The sequence below is a fragment of the Stigmatopora nigra genome, chromosome 21, assembly GCF_051989575.1.
Source record: "Stigmatopora nigra isolate UIUO_SnigA chromosome 21, RoL_Snig_1.1, whole genome shotgun sequence".
Classification (NCBI taxonomy): domain Eukaryota; kingdom Metazoa; phylum Chordata; class Actinopteri; order Syngnathiformes; family Syngnathidae; genus Stigmatopora; species Stigmatopora nigra.
In genome coordinates this window covers 4,853,689-4,874,222 of record NC_135528.1, presented here as the reverse complement: position 1 = coordinate 4,874,222, position 20,534 = coordinate 4,853,689, and the positions used below count along the sequence as shown (strand labels likewise).

Genomic DNA, 20,534 nt, shown 5'->3' with positions numbered 1-20,534 from the left:
TAAAAACAATACAAATAAACCCCACACAGTGTTAATTGTAAGAGTACACAATCATTTGTCGTCATAGGATTAATGCTGCCACCTAGCGGCCATCTTCTGGTAAATACAACAACGCTCATAATGAGGCATTTAAGCGCTTTTTCCCCAAGGTCACAGTTGTGCATCTAATAAGTATAAAATGACTCCTCAAGAAGTATATAATCCACTAAGACATACAGTATATTCTAGTCTAGTTCACAAACGTGGTCTTACTTGATCTCCATGGTTCTCGTGGTCTTCCAAACCAGTGCACGTAAACATCCTTCTCTCAGCCACTAGTGCGGTGGATTCCAGCTGAGTGTAGGATGTTTACATGAACTAAACCCAGAGTAGAGAAGTAAAGATGTCTTCGTCCATGGCGTCCGAGGACGGAAGTAGCTGGCGGCGGCAAACATCTGACTGAAAGCTCAGCTGTAACGACAGCTTCCAGTCGGGGATGTTTACAGCCTCTAGACTACCTGGAACAAAAAAAGGAAGATCTATTGTCATATTTTGTTGCACAGATGAGAAATTAAAGGGAAGTCAATGATGTAAATTGACTCCTTGTCAAAATGACATGGCATCTTTTGAATATATATGATTGGATCTTTTCTATGTGTGCCTATACTGCATTTTGGGGGGACTTTCCTTGATTTTGTTAAAAATTGGGGTATGCTTACAGTCAGATAAGTACTATAATGTATGTATATATTATCTTTTTTGGTGAAGGACAGGGTGCACCATGACGTTACAACCATGGAGAGTGGGGGATGGCCAAAAGAAAGCATATGAAATATATTATATGTATATTGGCATTTCTATGTATTTATGTATGCACGCATGTATTTGATGGGAGGATAAAATCCAAGTTAACCTGACGTCAGTTAAAGCGTCTTTTTTCTGTCACCTTGGCAGCGCGTCTGCGTGACCTCTGCGTATTAACGTGCGTCTACCGGGAACGATTTTGATCACATTTCTTTCCCACGATAAACATCCCAGTGGGCGAAAATATCCAATAATATAAACCGATCGTTATGTGACGTCAGCCCACGTAAACAGCTGGTGATCACTTGATGAAATGCCAAAATGCGTGTCTTAAAGCATGTCCTAAAACAACCCCAAAGATTACTTAAACGCGCACGCACACGCCATCTAAAGGCGTCACTTGGCGGAAATACCCCCTCGTGTTGGGCGATTGTTCGAAAGTAACTTTATGGATGCAAATGGGCGATTAGAGCAACTAAAGTCAAGTGTTAGCTAGTGCTAGGCTAACAGCTAACACGGACTTAGCTTCTCAGCTAACTTCCCCGTGACCCTAACCCTCTGTTGTGTGACGTTTCCTCACCGTTACCGGGCCGATCCGGGATCTTTATTCCGCCAAAGCGACGTCCATCCGAAGCCGATGTTATTTTTAAAAGTGATTCGGAATAGCACGCGTCCGATCGCGAGCAACCTGTTGTTTATTCCCCCCCTCGCAACTACCATCTTCATCCACATGCCTTAATTTTGACCTTATAGTTACTCGACACCAACATTGACGTCATTGCCATGGCAACGGAGTCCCACCCACCACCATAATGATTGGATTAGAGGAATTTGTGTTTATATTTTTACACTTGGGTTTTTTCTTCTTCTGAATGTTGAAATAACATTTTAAATGCATATGTCTAGTATAATTCAAAAATTGATATAAATAGATAATTTTATATATGTTACAGAGTTGAATCATTATCAAAAGTGTTGTTGTGTGCAGTAGTAGACAAAAAAATATGATTTATCTAACTTCATAAATAAATACACCATGGCATTTTGATTAAATTAACATATAAATAGGAAGTGTTGATTAGGATCACTTGTTGGGTCATATGCATTTGGGTTTGGGGGTTCAGAATTTTCTAAATCAAAAATAATACATCTTTGTGAATTAAGTATACCTCTCATTTTCTATAAGTATGCAACTCTATGACATTGTCAGCTTTGTCCCCAAAAGAGCACCCAGCAGTCTTAAAGCTCACGTGATAGGTGATGGACATACATGTTGACCTTTTTTTAATAATCGATGTCTGTTATTTTATTTTGGACTTCATTAGAACCCCATATTGTTCCTTTAGACAGCTTTGACCTTATTATCTCGAGTGCATACTTACCTGATGATACTGTCATTGGGCATGCCACTAGTAGTCATTTTGGAATTGCTGCCTTGCCCAAGGGCAGGTAAACTTCATTACATCAGCTAAATAGACATAACCTGAGTTGAACTTCTTGTGCTCTGTACAGAAATTTTCCACTAGAGGGCAGACCAGAACTGAAAGACTGCACATTACCTACTGGCAATGATTATTTTGTACTCCATATAAGCTTGATAACTCTTCAACATGAATATGGCAAGATGAATAAATGCATCCAATTATCTTAAGCATGCATTGCTATCCACTCAAGGAGAATCTTCTTTCATTTTAAGGGTTCTTAATATTTTTCGATGAAATATATTCACTCCTACTTATAAAAATAAACCCAGAGTAGAAAATCCATCCATACCCTAACCAAGAAAATTGATTCCTCGTCGTTCTCTGTGGTCTGAAATTGCCCAGAGGTACTGTAAGAGAGTGATTTTCTCTGTGCACTGGAGAGGAACCTGCGCTCCTTGACAACCTTTTTGCCACCGATAAAGACTTTTACTTGCAATGTGTGGTTTATTCCAAAAATAAAAGAAGTACAGTTAAGTTATTTTTGAGTCAATAAGGTCACAAACAGTGAAACTGCAAATACACTGTAAATACATACTTTTACATCAGCTTGGACTTGTACATTTCATTTTTTTACTACCACTATAGTATCTGAGAAAGGTTACTTCAAATCACAAAATATTGCTTACCTGTAAATTACATTTTTTTTATGTTATTTTGTCTGTTATTTAATCATTAAACACATTGTTTTCCATCCAATAAAAGTGTTAGATGGTATATATATCCACACAAATTTAGCAAAATACCCTTGTTGGTAAAAAATGTATGATAGTGACCTTATTGTTGAAAAAGGGCATTTATTGATAATTATTTCCAAGGTTGTGGATAAGGAAGTTTGATCTAACCTGTTTGTCTCAATCCTTATTGATCTTAAAGGATTTATGTTTTGTGTTAAGTAAGGCCGAAGCTACTCGTGTTATTTCACCGCATCGATAGAAAATACATTAACAATATCCAGTCGCTCGGAGCCCGCTATTAATTTCCCACGACCTGTCCCTACAGGGGCCGGGTGATTGTTATAACCAATGAGGTGTATCCTCTTACTCCTCCCTGGGACCGAGTGCCGCTTCTCAGCCAATCGATGGCCACTGAGTTCCAAGAGGGAAAGGTAGGGAGGTACTCGGGGTAAACATGGCTGCTTAGAAAAAAGAGCTCCAGTGACAATGTCACTTTAGCCCCAAAGATTTGCCGTCTAACTAACAGTGAGGCCTTGTCAAGACATGGGACACCGTCCCTGAATCTGGGAAGTTAACGGGGAGATGTTTTCCCGAAAAGAAAAGCACAAATTGATCAGTCTTTCACATTTATATTTAATTATTCATAAATCTAGGGACGTCCTAATCACTTACTTTTGCTCAAATACCTCGTAAATGTCTAAAAGTGGGAAAGTAGTACATTTATTAACCATTCAATTTGTACTACATAGAAATTCAACATTAAATCCATAAAGAGGGATATTGGCGAAAGCATTTTAGTTTTTCGTAAATCTGTTTTGCAGGACAAAATAGTTGTTGGGTGTCATAAATTAACTTAAATATAAAAAAAAATCCAAATGCTTATTGGAGAATGTTAGAAAGACACAAGAAATTTGTCTCCAAATACAACAAAAAATAATAAGTAACAGCATAAAAATGAACATAAACAATCATAGTAAAGTTTTTTTTTTGCATAAAAATCTTTACAATGTAAATGATCTACTATGTAAAAATTTGTTTACATCTGTGCTATGGTTGTTAGCTTCTGTATTGCAAGAAATGCTGATAAACTCTTACAAGGACATAGTCATTAGTCCACAATAGTGTAACTAATCTTAGTAATTATTGGACCTACCGCTGTGTTGGTAAGTCGAGTGAGGGATAGTGGTAATATGACCTTTTGACCTTGCCATGTCAATACAAGACAGAGCCTTTGGAAAAAAAGACACTGGGGTGATAGACGATGTTTGCCTCGGCAAATGTCAACTGGAGGTCAATCCGTAACGGTTTACAGCGAAGGGCATCTTTCATCACATCGTTGGTAGAATTTTAATCATTGGATTTAGTAGTTAGTATTGCATAATTGTGTTTTAATTTTGCTTTCATTTTTTTGGTCATATTTGAAGTGATTAAAGGCCATCATTGAGTGGAGCTGACGGCTCTAATAGAGAGCAGAAAGTGGTCGTCTAGGTCTAACAGATAGCTGTCAAAACCATTATTCTTTGGACTGTTTGAGTTAAAAAGAAAAAGAAATACAAAAAAAAAATACAGAATTTTCGTGATATGAAGTAACAGCAAATTTTAATCATTTTGGCACCATACTGACCAATGCTGCCTTTCAACAATGGTTTAAATTGAAAAAGCTGTTTTGCCTACAAAATATAATGTGTAAAACAAATGTAGTATCTAAATTACCCAACAAGGTGGCCTAGTGGTTAGCGCTTCGGCCTGACAGTTCTGGGGTCGAGGGTTTTGTCTCTGGGCTTGTGTAGGTTTTTTTCAGGTACTCCAGGATCCTCCCACATTCCAAAAATATGCATTACGAGCCTAGCTGGTTGAAAACTCAAAACTGCCCCTATCTCCTGATTGGTTGTCCTTCTTGTTGTGCCATGCAATTGCCGTAGTTATCTGGGATAGGCTCCGACACCCCCAGGGACATTGTGAGGATAAGCCCTTCAGAAAATGAATGAACATATGTAACATCTGTCTCACTGGTAAAAAGACAAGATTATATTTTTTTTGTTATGGGAGAGGTCAAATAAACACTTTGGCAAGTAGATTGCTGAAAGAATGTCCAATAATCCTCTGACAATATTATAAAAAAAGCTTCTTTTATGCCACTTTAGTCTTTTTTTGCTTATGCCCTTCACACCTTTTGATGTATTAGACACACTTTGCGCCCCAAGTTTGCTTGGTCTTATTGCGTGACCTTGCTAGAACCACTGGGTGCCATTGATTTGTTTACCTGTGCACCGCTGACAGTTCCTCATTAGATTTCTTTTGCACAACGTTTCCCGGGCAGGAGACGAGTGTGTGCACGTCAAAGGCGGCCATGCGTGATCAATGTAACTGATGGATGGGTCTTGGCAGTATAATTGTGTCGAATAGCTGCTTAATGGCACCATTTAGTAGCCACAACATGCGGTTAGTGACTTTGGAGAGAAAAGCAACATTTCATGTTTCACTGAAGGAGAGGAAATGGCTATTACCAAAGTATAGTGTTTTAGAGGCATTACACATTACATTTTTTGTAACATTTCTTTGCACTATACTGTTGCACTAGCGTATAGTAGTATACACACATTATAGTCAATTTCACTACACTATAACAGCTCCTTTCATTACTTCTATATTCTACAATTCAAGATATATATATATATATATATATATATATATATATATATATATATATATATATATATATATATATATATATATATATATATATATATATATATATATATATATATATATATATATATATATATATTTACCACACTTCGAATTATTACTTACAGTATTGTAGTGTAAATGTTACTGTATAATTTGACACATATCTTTCCAAAAATTGCCACTAAGAGGCAGTGTTGTCACTCAGCTCACACAACTACTTAACCATGCAGAAGAGCCACTTGTATGTGTTAAAAAAAGCATCTCTATTCTTATTCCACACCTCAGAATTCAACAACAACTGCATCAACATCATAACCATCCCTTTTTTTTGCTTTTCCTCTACATTTATATGCTTCAGATCTGATTGGCCACCTAAAATTTACAAGTTCGAGAGTTAAATTTGAAGTGACATCCAATGAAAAACTCAATGAGACCTTTCCAGTCATGCAGAATCTCTGGTAAGTAAGTCCACTAAAGACAACTTGACATATTTTATTGGGACACAAAAAGGTTTAAAAGCCCATCTTTTTTTAAAGTTGAAAGTTACACTCTGGTGTAAAAGCCCACTATTATTCTTACCCGTCACCTACCTGACAGGACATTCCTCATGGGTTCTCTTTGCACTGCTACTTCTGGCCTTGTAGGATTTAAATAGAACTATCTTGAGGATGTGGGGTGTGGCTTTAATCAGAGCTTTAGATGACAATGGTGCTAAGAATTATTATTTATTTTTTGAAATGAAGATAGGGTGCAACAGATGGCAAGCATATCTATAAATAAAGTGCTCCCCTGCAATGGAGATTAGTACATTTGAGCTGGTTTTTAATGGTCTCCGGGAGAGATTAAAAAGTAAGCTGATTCATAATGCGCCTCTCTTTGCGGTGAATCACTCAAATACCCAAGAGGGAAGTGAGAGGAGAGTGGGGAAATATCCTCTAAGACGAGAAGTTACATGGATAAAGAGGCGTAGGTCTCCTGGTGGCGTCACTTTCATTAATCAAGTACTCTTAGCAATAGAATGTATTTATTAGAGGAATTTTAGAGCTCTTCTGAGTTCCATTTGAAGGAATTTTCCTAATATAACAAACAAATGAGGGGGGGGGGGGGGGAGCACTAGCCATCTATCATATCTTATTGTGTAAAAACAGCACATATTTATATCGTGGTTTTCACCTCGTGTGTCACATATTCTGCCAGTAATTGAATTTTATGAAAAGATAAGTCTCAATTATGTAACTGGGGTTGATCAGCCTACAGATACTGTAGACCTGGTATATCCACCCACCTGGGAATACATCAGCATCCTCCACAAATATTGACAGGATTCTTCTCTCTTTTTTTCCACACTGTAACACAGTAAGTATTATTGTCTGTATATGAATTTCCGAAAAGACATTTGTTTGCATAAAAGACACTTATCGAGTTGTGACATTGCGGCTTCATTGTAACACAAACACATTGACTCCAAAACAACCTTAAATCATTATTTCCCTATTTCATTAATTCATAAACACGTCAGTAGGTGAAGTGTGCATGACCTGTGAGAAGGTGAGTGGATTCCCTGAGAACTATTGACATCATGTCCTTACAATTACAAACAATCAATGTTTTCAACAAGCTAACTAGACAATTACAGCATGTAGAAGGCTTCTACTTGTTAAATCCGAATAATACTTATTTTATTTCTTCAGATCCGATTTTTTTTTGGCTAAATATTGACAAATTCAGCTTGGAAAAGATGTGTATTTTTTTGTGTAAACTGCTTTTGAGAAGTGATAAATTAAATGAGCATTATGTTCAATAAACAACCATAAACTAGATTTAATCAGTGTGTGATGAATATTATAAAGTACTATTCAATATACTATGGCTAGCTACCAATTCAAAGTGTCTCCATACTTGGCTGGGATAGTCTCCAGCACCCCCTACAACCCATGTGAGGATAAGCAATACGTAAAATGAATGAATTTGCACCTCTATGCTGAATACAGCTTGGCCACGAATGAATTCCATTCATATGTAGAGAAACGAGCACGATGCATTTCAGCACTTTGGACAGCGCTCCTCTGCTCCGCCTCCACCTCTCCCACTCGCTCCAATGAAAAGACAGCGTGCTTTTTTGCCTCTGGATCTGTCAAGAGAGAAGCAAGGCACGCAGTCCCTCCACAAAATAACGGAAAGGAAAGGAAGGGGACGGAGAGGAGACAGGCACAGTGGGTAAGACACGGCAAAGCTGCATTCGGATGGGATCAGTACATCAGCACCACAGCCTACAATTCAACCCACCTTGCAAAATTGCTTGTCGCTGTCTACGACCCAGCCCAGGACGGGAGGGAGGAAAGAACATGCTCTTGTAGCTTCAGACAACAGGGTTGTCTCCTCCTATCTGGACCACTCTTGCTGGAACCGTTTGAAGTGGACTCAAGTTTTCCTCCAAGTCCTGAACAAAGAGGTTTGTTTTTGGTCAGGAACGCCATGGGGAGCGAACAATACTTGCCGGAGCTTCAGGCGGAGAAGGACACGTTGGATCCGGCTTTCCAACACTCTCTTCGGCTACTAGAGCAAGGTAAGGTTTGGATCTTCACCGCTTAAGTCATTTTCCTGATTAGATAGATAACATTGTAGTCTAATTCCGTGTTTGCATCTTTATTTATTGCTGTTTCTGCATAATACTGTCTTTGGTAAGATCTTGCAGCAAATAAAATACATCTTTTTCATCCTAAAGATCCTATTGATTGATTGATGGGGTAACTAATCACATTCATGCTGACAGGCTCACTCCTAAAATTACCATAAAGTCAATTAATAGGAACAATGAAGTGTTATCTTAGGGTTGTTTTCTTGCGCAAAAAAGTAACTTATGGTTTACCCACCTAACTTTTTTGTCTTTATATACTGTTAATTGGATGTATAGTCAGTCAATATTGGGATGAATGTGATTGCCCGGTGACCAGTTAAAGCATGCAGTCTGTCTTTTAACTACAGTAAAGTCAGCAATTATCTGATCAATATCACTTTACCCTTAAATGAGTAGAAAAAATGAATAGAAAGTGAATGAGTGGATGAACTAATGGTTTGCATAAAATCATTTAAGGTTCAAACTTAGCCTCTTCTGTGCCCCCGCAATCTTTAAATATGGATTTTAGAGTATAAACTGTCCCTGGTTTCCAAAGTAAAAACTGTATATACTGACCTATGGTGACCTTTAACCAGGCTGACAACTTAAGATAAGCTCCTTGACCTCCTGAACTTGTGACCTTGAACTCGAAGAGCCATAATCAAGATGCAGTAAAATTATTTATGACAAATTTGTTTCTTACCTTTACAAAAGCCAACCATTCGCATAGTCCGGTTTAATTTGAGCAGATTTTTAGGAAGTTTGTTGCATAGTTTGGACGCATGGAAACAAAAAGCAGCTCAATTATTTCCATCTACTTCTGTAAACAAACAAAATAGCTTTGTAGACCAATAGTAGGAGGTAGAAGTTTTTGGATTTTGTAATCTGGTCTTCTTTCTTGAGAAACATAATATATAGAAAATAGAATGGATTAATTTCTTATATATAATGTAAAAACGTATCATATTTCTATTTAAAATAAACACTATATAATAGAAATCTTACATTAAGAAGCATTCAAATCAACCACTATTGTGAAAAGGCCAGTTTTTAATGGAACCTGGCAACCCATAAATTAGTCCATTGTTTTACCTGATTATAGCAGTCGCTAATTTACTTGGGCATAGCCCTGCAAAGTTAAAAGTCCAGTGTATACATTTGTTAAATTCTCCTACTGGCTGTATTCTCTTCTTTAAAAAACAGAGCTTTGGATGGATTTTTCCACATTTACTTCTAGGAATATTACAATTTAGAGTCTCTACTGTAAGTTCTTCTGGCATAGAAGCTTTTCATTGAGTAAGTCTGCTCCATTTCCGCCTACACTGAACAACATGGCAAGCCTAAGAATTAATCCGTGACATTTTATGATATAAGCACAAGTTGCTAGTGGAGAAAATGGTCAGAAAACAGTCTGCCACCACTTTAAAAAGCCACAAATACTGTTATCTTGCTGGTACACAGCAGATGGAACATACCGCGTTTCTCCTGCCATCTTCCTGATGAGTTTTCAAGTTGATTATGCCTTTGGCGAAAGTAATGGCAGTTACCCTGTAAAGACGGGGGAACATAATGTTATTCCAGGTCCGGAGAGAGCTCTTTTCAGACCAAATCAAGAGTGTATTATGCATGAGAAACCCAGTGTTGCTTTGATAGTGTGCTCCCCGTGTAATACTCTTTTCCCATAAGAGCTTTAACTTGTGTCCCTTTAACAAGACTCGGACGGGTGGGGGGGTTGATATTTGAAGTCAGAGGAATTTGTATAGGAATAAAAAATTAAAAAAAGGAATTTAAAAATGGGGGAAGGTGAATTTCATGGTTTGGTGTGGAAGTTCTGTTGGAGAATAGTTTGGGGGTTTTGTTAATCAGTTTTAAAGTTGGTTGTATGTTTGGATTGGTTTCTTTAATAAAGAAAAAACGTATTTAATCAAGGTTTTAAAGGGATTTTTGCTGTTTAGATTATATTCAATGTAAAGGCATTAGAAATTAATATTTTGACCAAAACTGTGTCAAAAAGTCATTCATCTAATTCGTGTTTATGATTTGGCAACATGGAATGAATCTAATCCGAATGCTAATTTTTTTAGCCAAATTTTTAGTCAAACCTTCCCAAAGGGTGCTTGAGCAAAAAAAAAAAAAAAAAAAGCAAAGTTTGTTGTTGTCTTAAAGATTCACTTTTAATGAGATATTCCACTGGAAGCAATCAGCGTTTCGTACTTAGCAAACTTTTCAGCTCATGTGCCCTCAAACCAAAATTACAAAAAACAAAACAGCTTCTCCTAATCTCTCAAAATTGCCAGTTTTTAGGGATAAGTATCCTCATCTTCATATTTGGAAAAGATGCCTCCTTGTTAATTTATACATTCCCACCTCATCAAGAGATCAGCGGGATATTTTTAGCCACGCTTGAGTTTGGCCTCAAGTGCGAGAGTACTTTCTTGGATTCCGATGCCCACAAGTGAGCAAAAATCAGCTTTGGAAAAGGGATCAAAGGCAAGAGATAGCGATTGGTCGAGGGAGAAACAGTACTAGCTGGCGATAATGATCTTCCGATCGCTGGGTAGCCGCGCAGCGAGTGGTCCCAGAGTCGTCCCCGCCGGGCCGCCGACCGGAGACCCGACCCCCTGCCTCGTGTTGTGAACTCGCTGTAAGAGAGCAGTGGGGAGGGGGACGGAACGGAACACCGGCCGGCTGCTTTGCATTCAGAGTCGGAGCCCAAGTGTTTGCATAGCGCTTTGCCTCGCTTGGATCCAGGAGGGGAAAAATGTAGGCCAGGAAGGGCAGGCGTCTGCGAAAACCAAATAGCGACTCTTTCATGCTCTTTGCTGTTAAAGATGTGCTTCAAAAAGAGATGGAAATTGGATTTAGAAGTGGCGCCATATTGTAAAAAAAAGTAGTTGCTGTCCCACGATCTGGTCTGTTTAGTTTGTATACAAGTGGTCAACTGAGACAATGTTTTTCTACTAAAATACTGAATAAACTCACATTTATAAACTTTTTCCTTGCAAAGAATTGTGAAATAGTAGAATAGCATGTGCAGGGTTATGGGAAATTAAGTATACCATAAAAAACAACACTTTATTTGTATAAGTTAGGTCAGGGGTATGTCACCAATGGCCCGGGAGCCACATGTGGCTCTTTCCATGGGTGCATATGGTTCTCTTTCTAATAATTAAAAAAAAATGTTATGTGATTGCCAGTAGTCCTTAATTCATTAACTGTCATTGAGAATTAGATACTTGAATTCAAATTGATTTGAACACTTATGAATTTTAATGCAAGGTGTTTGAATTTTATGTTGCATTGAGTATAAAAGCCCCCTAAAAATGGCATTATAAAATTGGCCATAGGACGTGACATATTCCAGGTAATATTCAAGTAGCATAAAATTACGATGGCAACCAAATAGCGCAGCACTAATTTCATACATGATTTAATCACTGTTATTAGTGATGGCTACCCTAACTTACTTTAAAAGGCAGGAGTGGGCTAATGGTGTTACTTTGTCATTTTTGACAGCCTGGGAATTTATTATTCATAAAAAATATTTTTTTTTTACATGTGGAAATCAAGGAAATGCTCAACTAGTATAGTTTTAAAAATGATAGATTGTTACATCAGATTTCCCATTTTTATTATTATGATAACTTTTAAGAAAAAAAATATCTGTCAAGGACTTTTTATCCAAAGAAAGAGCTTTAAATTGACCATTATATTCGGAAAAAGTGACTATTTTATTTTGGCTCCACTGGAGAAAAAGAAGCAATCTCCACATGAATCGTGAATATATGCATATTTGTCTGATTTTTGACTAAAAACGTCTTGGACTGCCATTTTTCCTTCCTTCACATCTTGGTTCCAGCCCCTTTTTTTGTGTGTGTTTCTGGCACGTCTATCGAGAGGATTGCACTGGATTAGCTTCTCCGCCTCCCCAACTGATCCCATCCATTTTGTGTAATCCAACTCAATTTAATTATGTTTATCGTTCCACCTCGGCGGCGCGGTGGCGCTACGGTGTGGCGTCGGTGCGCCTCGGCCAAGATAAGCCGACATCCTACAGCTCCCTGAGCCTGTTGCTTTCTAAACAGATGCTCCGAAGTCACCTACGTACGCTCGCTAAATTGTTTACGCTTGCAAACATCTATTGACACTGATAAGGATAACCGAGGGTGAAGATCATAACCTGGCATGTTTGTATTTTAGGAATTGGCTGAGTTTTGTAGGCCTTTTTTTTTAAATTTGATTTCATAACTCAATATGGGAATTAGCAGGGGGTGGATCTAGAAAATATTTATAGCGGGGGCAGAAACTTTTTAAGGGACCATTTTAGATATAATGATTCGATTATTTTTTAAAGAATGGATTAAAATAACTGGATCAAAAGTCCTGGATATTCAGTTTTTTATAGATCTAAAATAATGTCTATTTGAGCTTTTTTTTATATATATTTTTCAATAATACAAACATTTTGAACTAAAAACACAGAAAAAAAATGGATTATAAAAGGACAATTATTGATTTAAAAGGGGCAAAACAGGAAATTTAATATACATATATACACTATATTTTAATTTGATCCTAAAACAACATGGACCATTTTAGATATAATATTTAGATTTTTTTTAAATAAATGGAATAAATAGAACTGGATTAAAAGCCCTGAATATTCAGTTTTTTTATAGATCTAAAACAATGTTTATTTTAGCTTTTTTATATATATATATTTAGATTTTACCAAATTATTTTTTAAATAAAAACTGAAAAAAATGACAATTATTGTTTTAAAAGGGCGAAAATCAGGAAATTTAATATACATCTATACTTTTCATTTGTATTCGATCCTAAAACAGAAAGTTGGCACTCATGATTTCCTTTTGGCCACATAAAATGATCCAGCATGCCAGATTTGGCCCCCGTGCCACCACTTTGACACATGTGCACTAGCCCAACAAGACCTTTTACTACATTACATTGTGTTTCCCTTTTCTACTACTAAAAACTAATCGTGCATATCTTTTTAAAGGACATTGACATTACCCTCCTTTTAACATCTATCAAACCATTAAATCCATCTGCTTTGGCGAGCACAATATGTTCTAATTTTTGTGAGAATCTGCTTAACAAAAACTGTCGACGAAACATGACTTTTATGCATTTGTGAGCAAACAACACCAAACAGATGCGCACCGTTGCCATGTTAACTGTCAGCGCTGGTTGCGATTGGCTGTAAAACATTCATTAAGTCTTACAGCGGAACAATAAACAAGAGGTCAGATCAGAAAATGGCGCTATAACAAGCGTGCCGTGCACTCTTTCCTTGGCGCAATTACTATAACCGTTGTGAGTTTGACACTCCAATCGGTGGCTCATACGTTTTTCTCCACGTTAAGCTCGGTGGCACGGCTCGTTAAAGTTGCGCCGAAGCTTTGCCCACGAAATGGCTCGTTAAAAAAAGAAAGAAAAAGGCGCATCTTTGCTTGCTTGTTAAAATTCGAAGAGCAGACACATCGTTAGTTACTTGTGGTACCCCACACGTGCATTTTAAGGAGATTACACAGTCTTCTGCGCAAAATCCATTATTTTGCATCTTGCTGCGTGAAGTGCATCACTTAAATGAGATGAAATTGAAAACATTGGCTGACCGAAAATAACAAATAAGGGCAATTTTATAAAAAGTTAAACTAAGTTCATGTCATACTTTACCTGAGTATGTGAAGTACTTATTTACAGAGTTCAGTGTTGAGTATCAAAGGAGTTTTCAGAGCTGTAAAAAAGAGGAAAACATTAGGATATTAAAAGTATTTGGAGAATAGCATTCATTTACAACATGGATTTATTATGTTTAATCATAAATCAAGACCAGGGATGAAGATGTAATGTAATTATTGGAGTTAATGAACAACAATTAGTACATTTATTATAGATATACGTAAAATACATGTTTTGGTTCTATAGTTCTATGGAATGGTGTTATTAAAATGCAGATAATAATTGAAAATATCTGCTCAAATGGAATCTAGATTAGATGAACCTTTATTCATATTGAGAAAATTCAGTTTGTACCGCTAGCATATGTCTTGTTGTGCCTCTTGGGTCAACAAACTAGTTATAACTGTCGCAAAATATCTATTGTGGCAGACACATACACGTTTACATCAATTATACCAGTCCTTTTATTATTGAAGTTGAGCAAGAACTTGTCAGTTTGAGGCACTGCGTCCTATTTACTCAATTGGAAGATGAAAAGTGGGATCACTTTTTTGACTAGATGCCATTATTGTTTTCACCATGCCTCCAGCTGGCTCAATAAAACAGAAAGTGGCTTACAAACATAAGAAAAACATTCACAAAGTGTAGTGGATATTCCATATGAAAGAAAACAGATGAATGCAATAAACCAAACTTATTTCTGCCCACTGTAAAGAACCACAATTCTTGCCTTATCTCAAACGAATGATTCCATTCGCTTCAACATTGAAGGCCTTGACATCTTTCTATTGATTTTTTTTCCCTTTTCAGCAAGGCACAACATTTCAGTCACTTTGGCTGACAGTTATGAAATTAGAACCACCCTCTTCCTCCTCTTCCTCCTCCTTGAAGAACTTCTAGCTATTTATCAAACACCTCGTTCATTAAAAGATCGAATCGTGAGTATCGGCTTTCCTATGTCATGAGTAATACACATAAGGCAGAAATGAGTGTAATTACAGCAGGCGTCGCAAGTCAACACTCTAAATGTGTCGATGAGAGGCTGCGGGAGGTGAATGGATAGAAATCAACTTTATAGATCTGTGGTTCGTACCCCCCCCCCCCCCCCCCACACACTGGAGGGTTGAGGTTTTAATTGCTCTCTGACCAGGGTTAGTTTGATGGGAAAGATGGACCATCTTGATAAAAGGTAGAGGAATGGCTTTCTCTGTTGTATTGACAATTTCTTAGGCTGGAGAAGCAGATAAGCACGGAAGGAGATGTGCTTTTTTTTTTTTGGAGGTCTTGTTCGAAATTTGATCAAAATTTGATTGTAGATGTCGGATTTTTTAATTGTTACAACATCCTTATGTCTCATTAGTAAAAGGCAAACAACATCACATAAAGGTGACCTTCTGGAAATGTGTTAAAATGACACACTTGACCTTTTTGGTACTTCACTTCCTTTCGGGGAATCCGCATGACTGCAGGACATGTTGCTATGTACGTGTCATTGATCTCATTGTCAGAAGTACACGGGCCCCCCACTCGTGTTCCCGCGGTCACACGGCAAGGGGTAATTGTCAACTTGCCATGAAGTCATTTTTGGAGGCTACTTCACGTTTAATCCTGGAAGCCATTCCTTCAGAGGCGATGTGGTCATCTAATCGTTATTCTTGTCCAGACAAAGCTTTTATCATTTGGCACATCACATCTTCTCTTGGGTGTTTTCCGAAGAGTGAATTCTGACTGGATTTACAATCAGTAGTTATCTATGTGGGGCTTATAGAAAGTGATTTTTATCATGTTAAAAATAGAAGCCACCAAGCATGCCGAAAAATAAAAAATGAATGTTACACGGGCAGTACTTCATGCAAAAAAACCAACAAAAAAACCTGCAAATGGACCCATTGCATCTCCTTTTGCACAGCATCCATTTTTCAGATATATATTAGGCAAAAATACCATTCAAAAATAGCCTTTATATAAAATCTGTAGCAATTTTGACCAAGCGTCATGGCTTAAATAAGTTATACTTAAGAAAAAAATATTTTCATGCCAATACATCAACCTGCCTTCTAGAGGAAATACAAATATGCATATTAAATACCTTTAAAAACCTCTTTCAGGCTAATTACAAAACAGATAAAAGAGTGTGACTAACATAATCGCGGTTAATTATGAAAACACCTTGCAGAACGCCTCAGTATTTAAGCCTGTGTATTTTCACTTTGAGTCTGTGGTGCTTTATTCCCGCAACTATCGTTAAGAGATGCAGTTTTTGATGTAAAAAAAATCTCATTTGGACATAAACATAAAGCGTATTATTCATTAGCAAGCCTACCTACTGTTCTTTTCGCAGATCGCAAATAACCCCCACGGGCAAGTAGCCGCTGTCTACCTCATTATCATATTTATTTAAAGTATCATATGACCCATTTGGTTCCAACACGGGATCCTCTTGTCATGATTGAATGGTCGCGTACTTAAGAGCGGTCTCCCCGGAGATACTGCTGTGCATAATGGGAGCATTACTATTAAACATAATCTTAGCACCGTCCTTGCCAATGCAATGAAGGGAAACCCCTCTAAACTAAGCACTGTTTGCCCTCAAATAGCAGGAATTTCTGTACTCATTTGTTCAAAAATACATCACAGATATGTTTTTTGTGGAGTATTTTGGAACATAAAATAGCTGATTGTTGTTGAACGAAAAAAGGAGTCAGATCCTACCATTTGCGATCAGTTTAATGGTGTGTATCTGATGAAAACATGGAAAAATCCATCCTATAATAGCTGAATATGTCACTAAATACACTGTAGTTGTGTTGGCAAGATGAATAGCAATCTAACTGTCAGATAATGAATGTTTTTTTTTGCATGGGTTTCTTTTTCGACCAGTAAAAAGCTTGCCTGTATTGATCCATCTTTTGGAAAAATGGTGGGCATTTATATTCCATTGGAATAGATGCAAAAACACTGTCGCCTATCATTGACTTGTTGCGACATAATGTCTCCACTTGATCCTTCGCTCGATCCCGAGAGTTAGGTCATCTCCTATTTTTTTTCTTCAAAAAGAAAAATGTGAATATTGTTACATGATCCACCTCATGACCTTTGCAAGTTTCTGCATTTAAGAAATCTTTATCAATAAGTGCTGGATGGAGCGGTTTGAAAGATTTTCAATACAAGAGATGACACACGATGCCTTTAAAAAAACTTCTCTGTAAGAGTGATTTCCAAACTGAGGATGGAATTATTTATCAAAATAAGACACGATTTTATACAAAAAAATCCAAAACATCCACAATGGCTGGCTCTAGAGGTGACTGTGTAGTGAGTGCTTCATACCTGGAAGTCAATAGCAATTTCCGTATTTTCACAACTATAAGGTGCACTTAAGTCTTAAATTTTCTCCAAAATAGACAGTGCGTCTTATAATACAGTGCGCCTTATATATGGAAAAATGTCATTCATTGAGGGTGCGCCTTATAATGCGGTGCGCCTTATAGTCGTGAAAATACGGTATTCTAAAATGGCAAGGACGTTACAGCACCGGCCGAAGTCTGTCCTACAGCGTTGCCGTTTAGCTTCAACGCGGAAGGTTTCATTACCCCCCGCATGAGTCAGAAGGCCGGGAGCTACGAACTGATACTTGAACGGAGACATAATTAATGAGTCGTGCGTCTCGCCCCTCTCCGAGCGCAATTCTGTTCCGCATCTCCTCGCAAAAGGAATTGTGGCTCCCGAGGTTACCGCCGCAACCGCGATAACAAGTTGGCATTAATGAACGATATGAGCAAAAAGAACCGACTAGCTGTGCGGAGTATGAATAATTTGTGCCATTTTTCCGTCATGGGAAAGCTGCAAACTTCAGATACTGGCAATAATGACCACAGCCACCATGCTGGATTCAAATCATCCGTTAAGATGAACGGTTTTGTGAAATTTGCAAATCAAACATTAATTTTTTTAGGAAAACTGGCCAATGGAAAATGCTATTGGCCAAAAAGTGTTTACTTTATTGCCAGGCTTTTTAATGAAAATATTCACAAGTTGGAAAGTGCATGTTAGGATGATTGACAAGTCTAAAATTGAGAAATCAGAAAATTGCAAAACTTGTATAATAAAAATGATCCATGCAATCCTCTCAGGATGGACCTCAAGAGGAATAAACATTGATTTGGCAGCACTCATAGACAAAAATATGCTTTTCTTTCTTGACGCTGGATGGTTTTGAATGAACTTGGATGTCATAAGCCAGCAAAAAAAGTGCTGCTTTTAATAGAATACAAATGAGGATTTTTTTTCTCATCAACTTGACATGTTGTAATGATTTAACAATAATAAAAATAAGAATAATATGTTTTGACATGTGTATCTAGCACTTGAGTGACAGGGATGATTTTATTGTGTTACCAGTTGTTAGATATTTTATATGCTATAATAAGTTTTTTTCCCTCTTTTGCACAACAAAAAGGAGGATTGTATTGTAATGTAATATGAATAGATAGTGTTATCTTTTACATCATTATTTTTGGGCTGATTTTTAAAGGCAGGAAAGAATAAAATTGCATAGATTTTTGCAAGCCTGGTCTAAAAAAATACTATAATAATTATATTAGAATATTCAGCTCACAAAGTCAACATTTTATGAACACAGTTATCCATAAAAAAGTCTTCATTTTTTAGGTTACAGAAGGTAGAAAAAGATATAATAATAACCACATCTTTTCTGTTGGTATTGATTAGATGGTGAAAAAGATGTTTTCAGCAAATTCCACAATACGACAATTCCAATTGGCTGCCGCACAGTTAGCAAAACGTAAGTATGACCTTTCGCTGGTGAAATTCCATTATCACTTAGCCGCACTTGGCACGTGGATGCTTTAAAACCTCGTTTTGCACCTAGGCGGCGAGACAGCGCTAATTCATTGCCCCTCCCTTCCAACCCACCCTATTCTATTCCTACCCTCGTTCAACGACCCAGATGTTTCGGTGCAGATTGAAAAAAAAATGGCAGTTAACCTGACAAAATGGCTTTTGAGGAGCGCTTGCAAAGTACCAAACTCCCACCCTTGAGAAGTGGACTCGGGGAGCCTGGTGCCTTTTCCATTTGATGGCAGCGTTGCTAATGATGCGACATTGATGCTTGGGGGCGTCGCACATGTCGCTGCTGTGGTGTGAGAGAGGATTCTCACTTTCCGATGACACGGAGCCACATCTTGGGTGTGAACTGTCAGCCCGAAGACACCGTACACCACTCATTCACCCCCCTCTCATCGCCATCTCATTTTCACAGCCATATTTGCTCATATGCACGTCCCCGGTCGCTGGCTTGACATTGACAACGTTGTCAAAGATTACTGTCACGCCTTAGTACTCCCGGTGAGGGGTGGCGGCCTACATCTCGAAAGGACACGGAAAGGGGGACGGACGAGTAGCTAAAATGCTCCGAAACGGGAAAACAATCCTCGTCTTTCCTCCCTATTCCTCTTGTTATTCCACTTTATTGGATAAGTTGACGGTAGCAACACGCCAGTGGGTGACGACGATGTGGAGAAGGCGAATATGGTTCAAATGTTGACGTGACACTTCAATTTCCTCTCCGTCAGTCAGGGGCAGTTGCTAGATCTGTCTTATTGCCTTACGAGACTGACAGCTACAGATGGAATTGGCTCTTGGATTGCGGGCAAAAAATATGTGATTACTTGCATGGAAATACTTGCTTGGGAGCAGTTTGTAGGATAATAAAAAAGGATCAACAAGTTATTTAGAGGAGAATTTAAGGGAGGCGAATGGACACGATAGGTAATGGGGAAGTAATGATGGGATGGGAAATGCAATTTACTCTTGCAGAGATGCATGATTCGCTGCCTAGATGCACTTAAATTTAAGTTAAGGGCGTAAAGACTAGTGCTGTCCTGATTTGATACTCGGCGACTGATTTTTTCGGACTGTATTGGTTTGGTCAAAATTATTTAGAAGCTAGTGATAATAAACAGATCATTATGTTATTTGTGACTTAAGCATTTCTTGACTCGACTCATTTTCTGGTTACATTATATTTTGCAATGTTTTCACTGGTCTAAAAATGGAAAAAAAATCAGATCAGAGGGTGAAAATTCAGTATCGGACATCCCTAAGATAGACAATAAAAATAGTCAAAACGAACCTTGTGTACTGTAAATCAATCCGAACAATCACGCCCACTATTTGCACTCCACGCCCTTGGGGAGATTGTCATCAAACCAAGGCGTCCTGGAGAGAATAGCCAACAGTTCTGCTGAATCAACATCCTCGCCAAGGACCAGAGTAGTCCATTAGCTTTACCTAGCACCTCTCACCACAGGATCTCCAAAAGCACTAAATGAAGCCAGGCATATTTTCATCTTCCTGACAGCATAGCGGGTTGCTGCAGCTGTGGGAGATGGAAGTCTGTGTCAGTCGGAATATTCTGCTGGAATTCCTTTGGCCAGATTGTGGTATCAATCATGCACAACTTAACTCGTTTTCGGTATGACTTTCCAACTTGCTCGTGGTTATCCAAAAAAAACCCTCCTTAATAGCCAGTAACCAGTGATTTTTTCTCCACTATGC

At 37.9% G+C, this 20,534-nt stretch overlaps 2 protein-coding genes and 1 long non-coding RNA gene across 4 annotated transcripts in view; 1 reads left to right on the top strand and 2 right to left on the bottom strand.

Annotated features, from left to right (window-relative positions):
- Positions 1 to 1,531, bottom strand: part of LOC144214644 (CMP-N-acetylneuraminate-beta-galactosamide-alpha-2,3-sialyltransferase 1-like) — a 43,171-nt gene extending 41,640 nt beyond the window's left edge. Inside the window, exons 1-2 of the mRNA XM_077743204.1 lie at positions 1,364 to 1,531; positions 253 to 497 (exon numbers count right to left, since the gene is read on the bottom strand). The gene's annotated coding sequence lies outside the window, so the exon portion shown is untranslated. The remainder of the gene's footprint in view (positions 1 to 252; positions 498 to 1,363) is intronic.
- Positions 1,532 to 3,876: 2,345 nt separating this feature from the next.
- Positions 3,877 to 20,534, bottom strand: part of LOC144215026 (uncharacterized) — a 39,471-nt gene continuing 22,813 nt past the window's right edge. Inside the window, exons 2-7 of one of the 2 annotated variants that reach the window (XR_013330330.1) lie at positions 13,950 to 14,010; positions 9,725 to 9,797; positions 7,919 to 8,072; positions 7,607 to 7,763; positions 6,918 to 6,978; positions 3,877 to 4,912 (exon numbers count right to left, since the gene is read on the bottom strand). This is a non-coding gene — a long non-coding RNA (uncharacterized LOC144215026). The remainder of the gene's footprint in view (positions 4,913 to 6,917; positions 6,979 to 7,606; positions 7,764 to 7,918; positions 8,073 to 9,724; positions 9,798 to 13,949; positions 14,011 to 20,534) is intronic. The other variant, XR_013330331.1, reaches the window with a different exon arrangement.
- khdrbs3 (KH domain containing, RNA binding, signal transduction associated 3) overlaps positions 7,738 to 20,534 on the top strand; it is a 56,210-nt gene continuing 43,413 nt past the window's right edge. Inside the window, exon 1 of the mRNA XM_077743787.1 lies at positions 7,738 to 8,198. Within this exon, the coding sequence (XP_077599913.1) occupies positions 8,108 to 8,198 (91 nt within the window). The 5' untranslated portion in view covers positions 7,738 to 8,107. The remainder of the gene's footprint in view (positions 8,199 to 20,534) is intronic.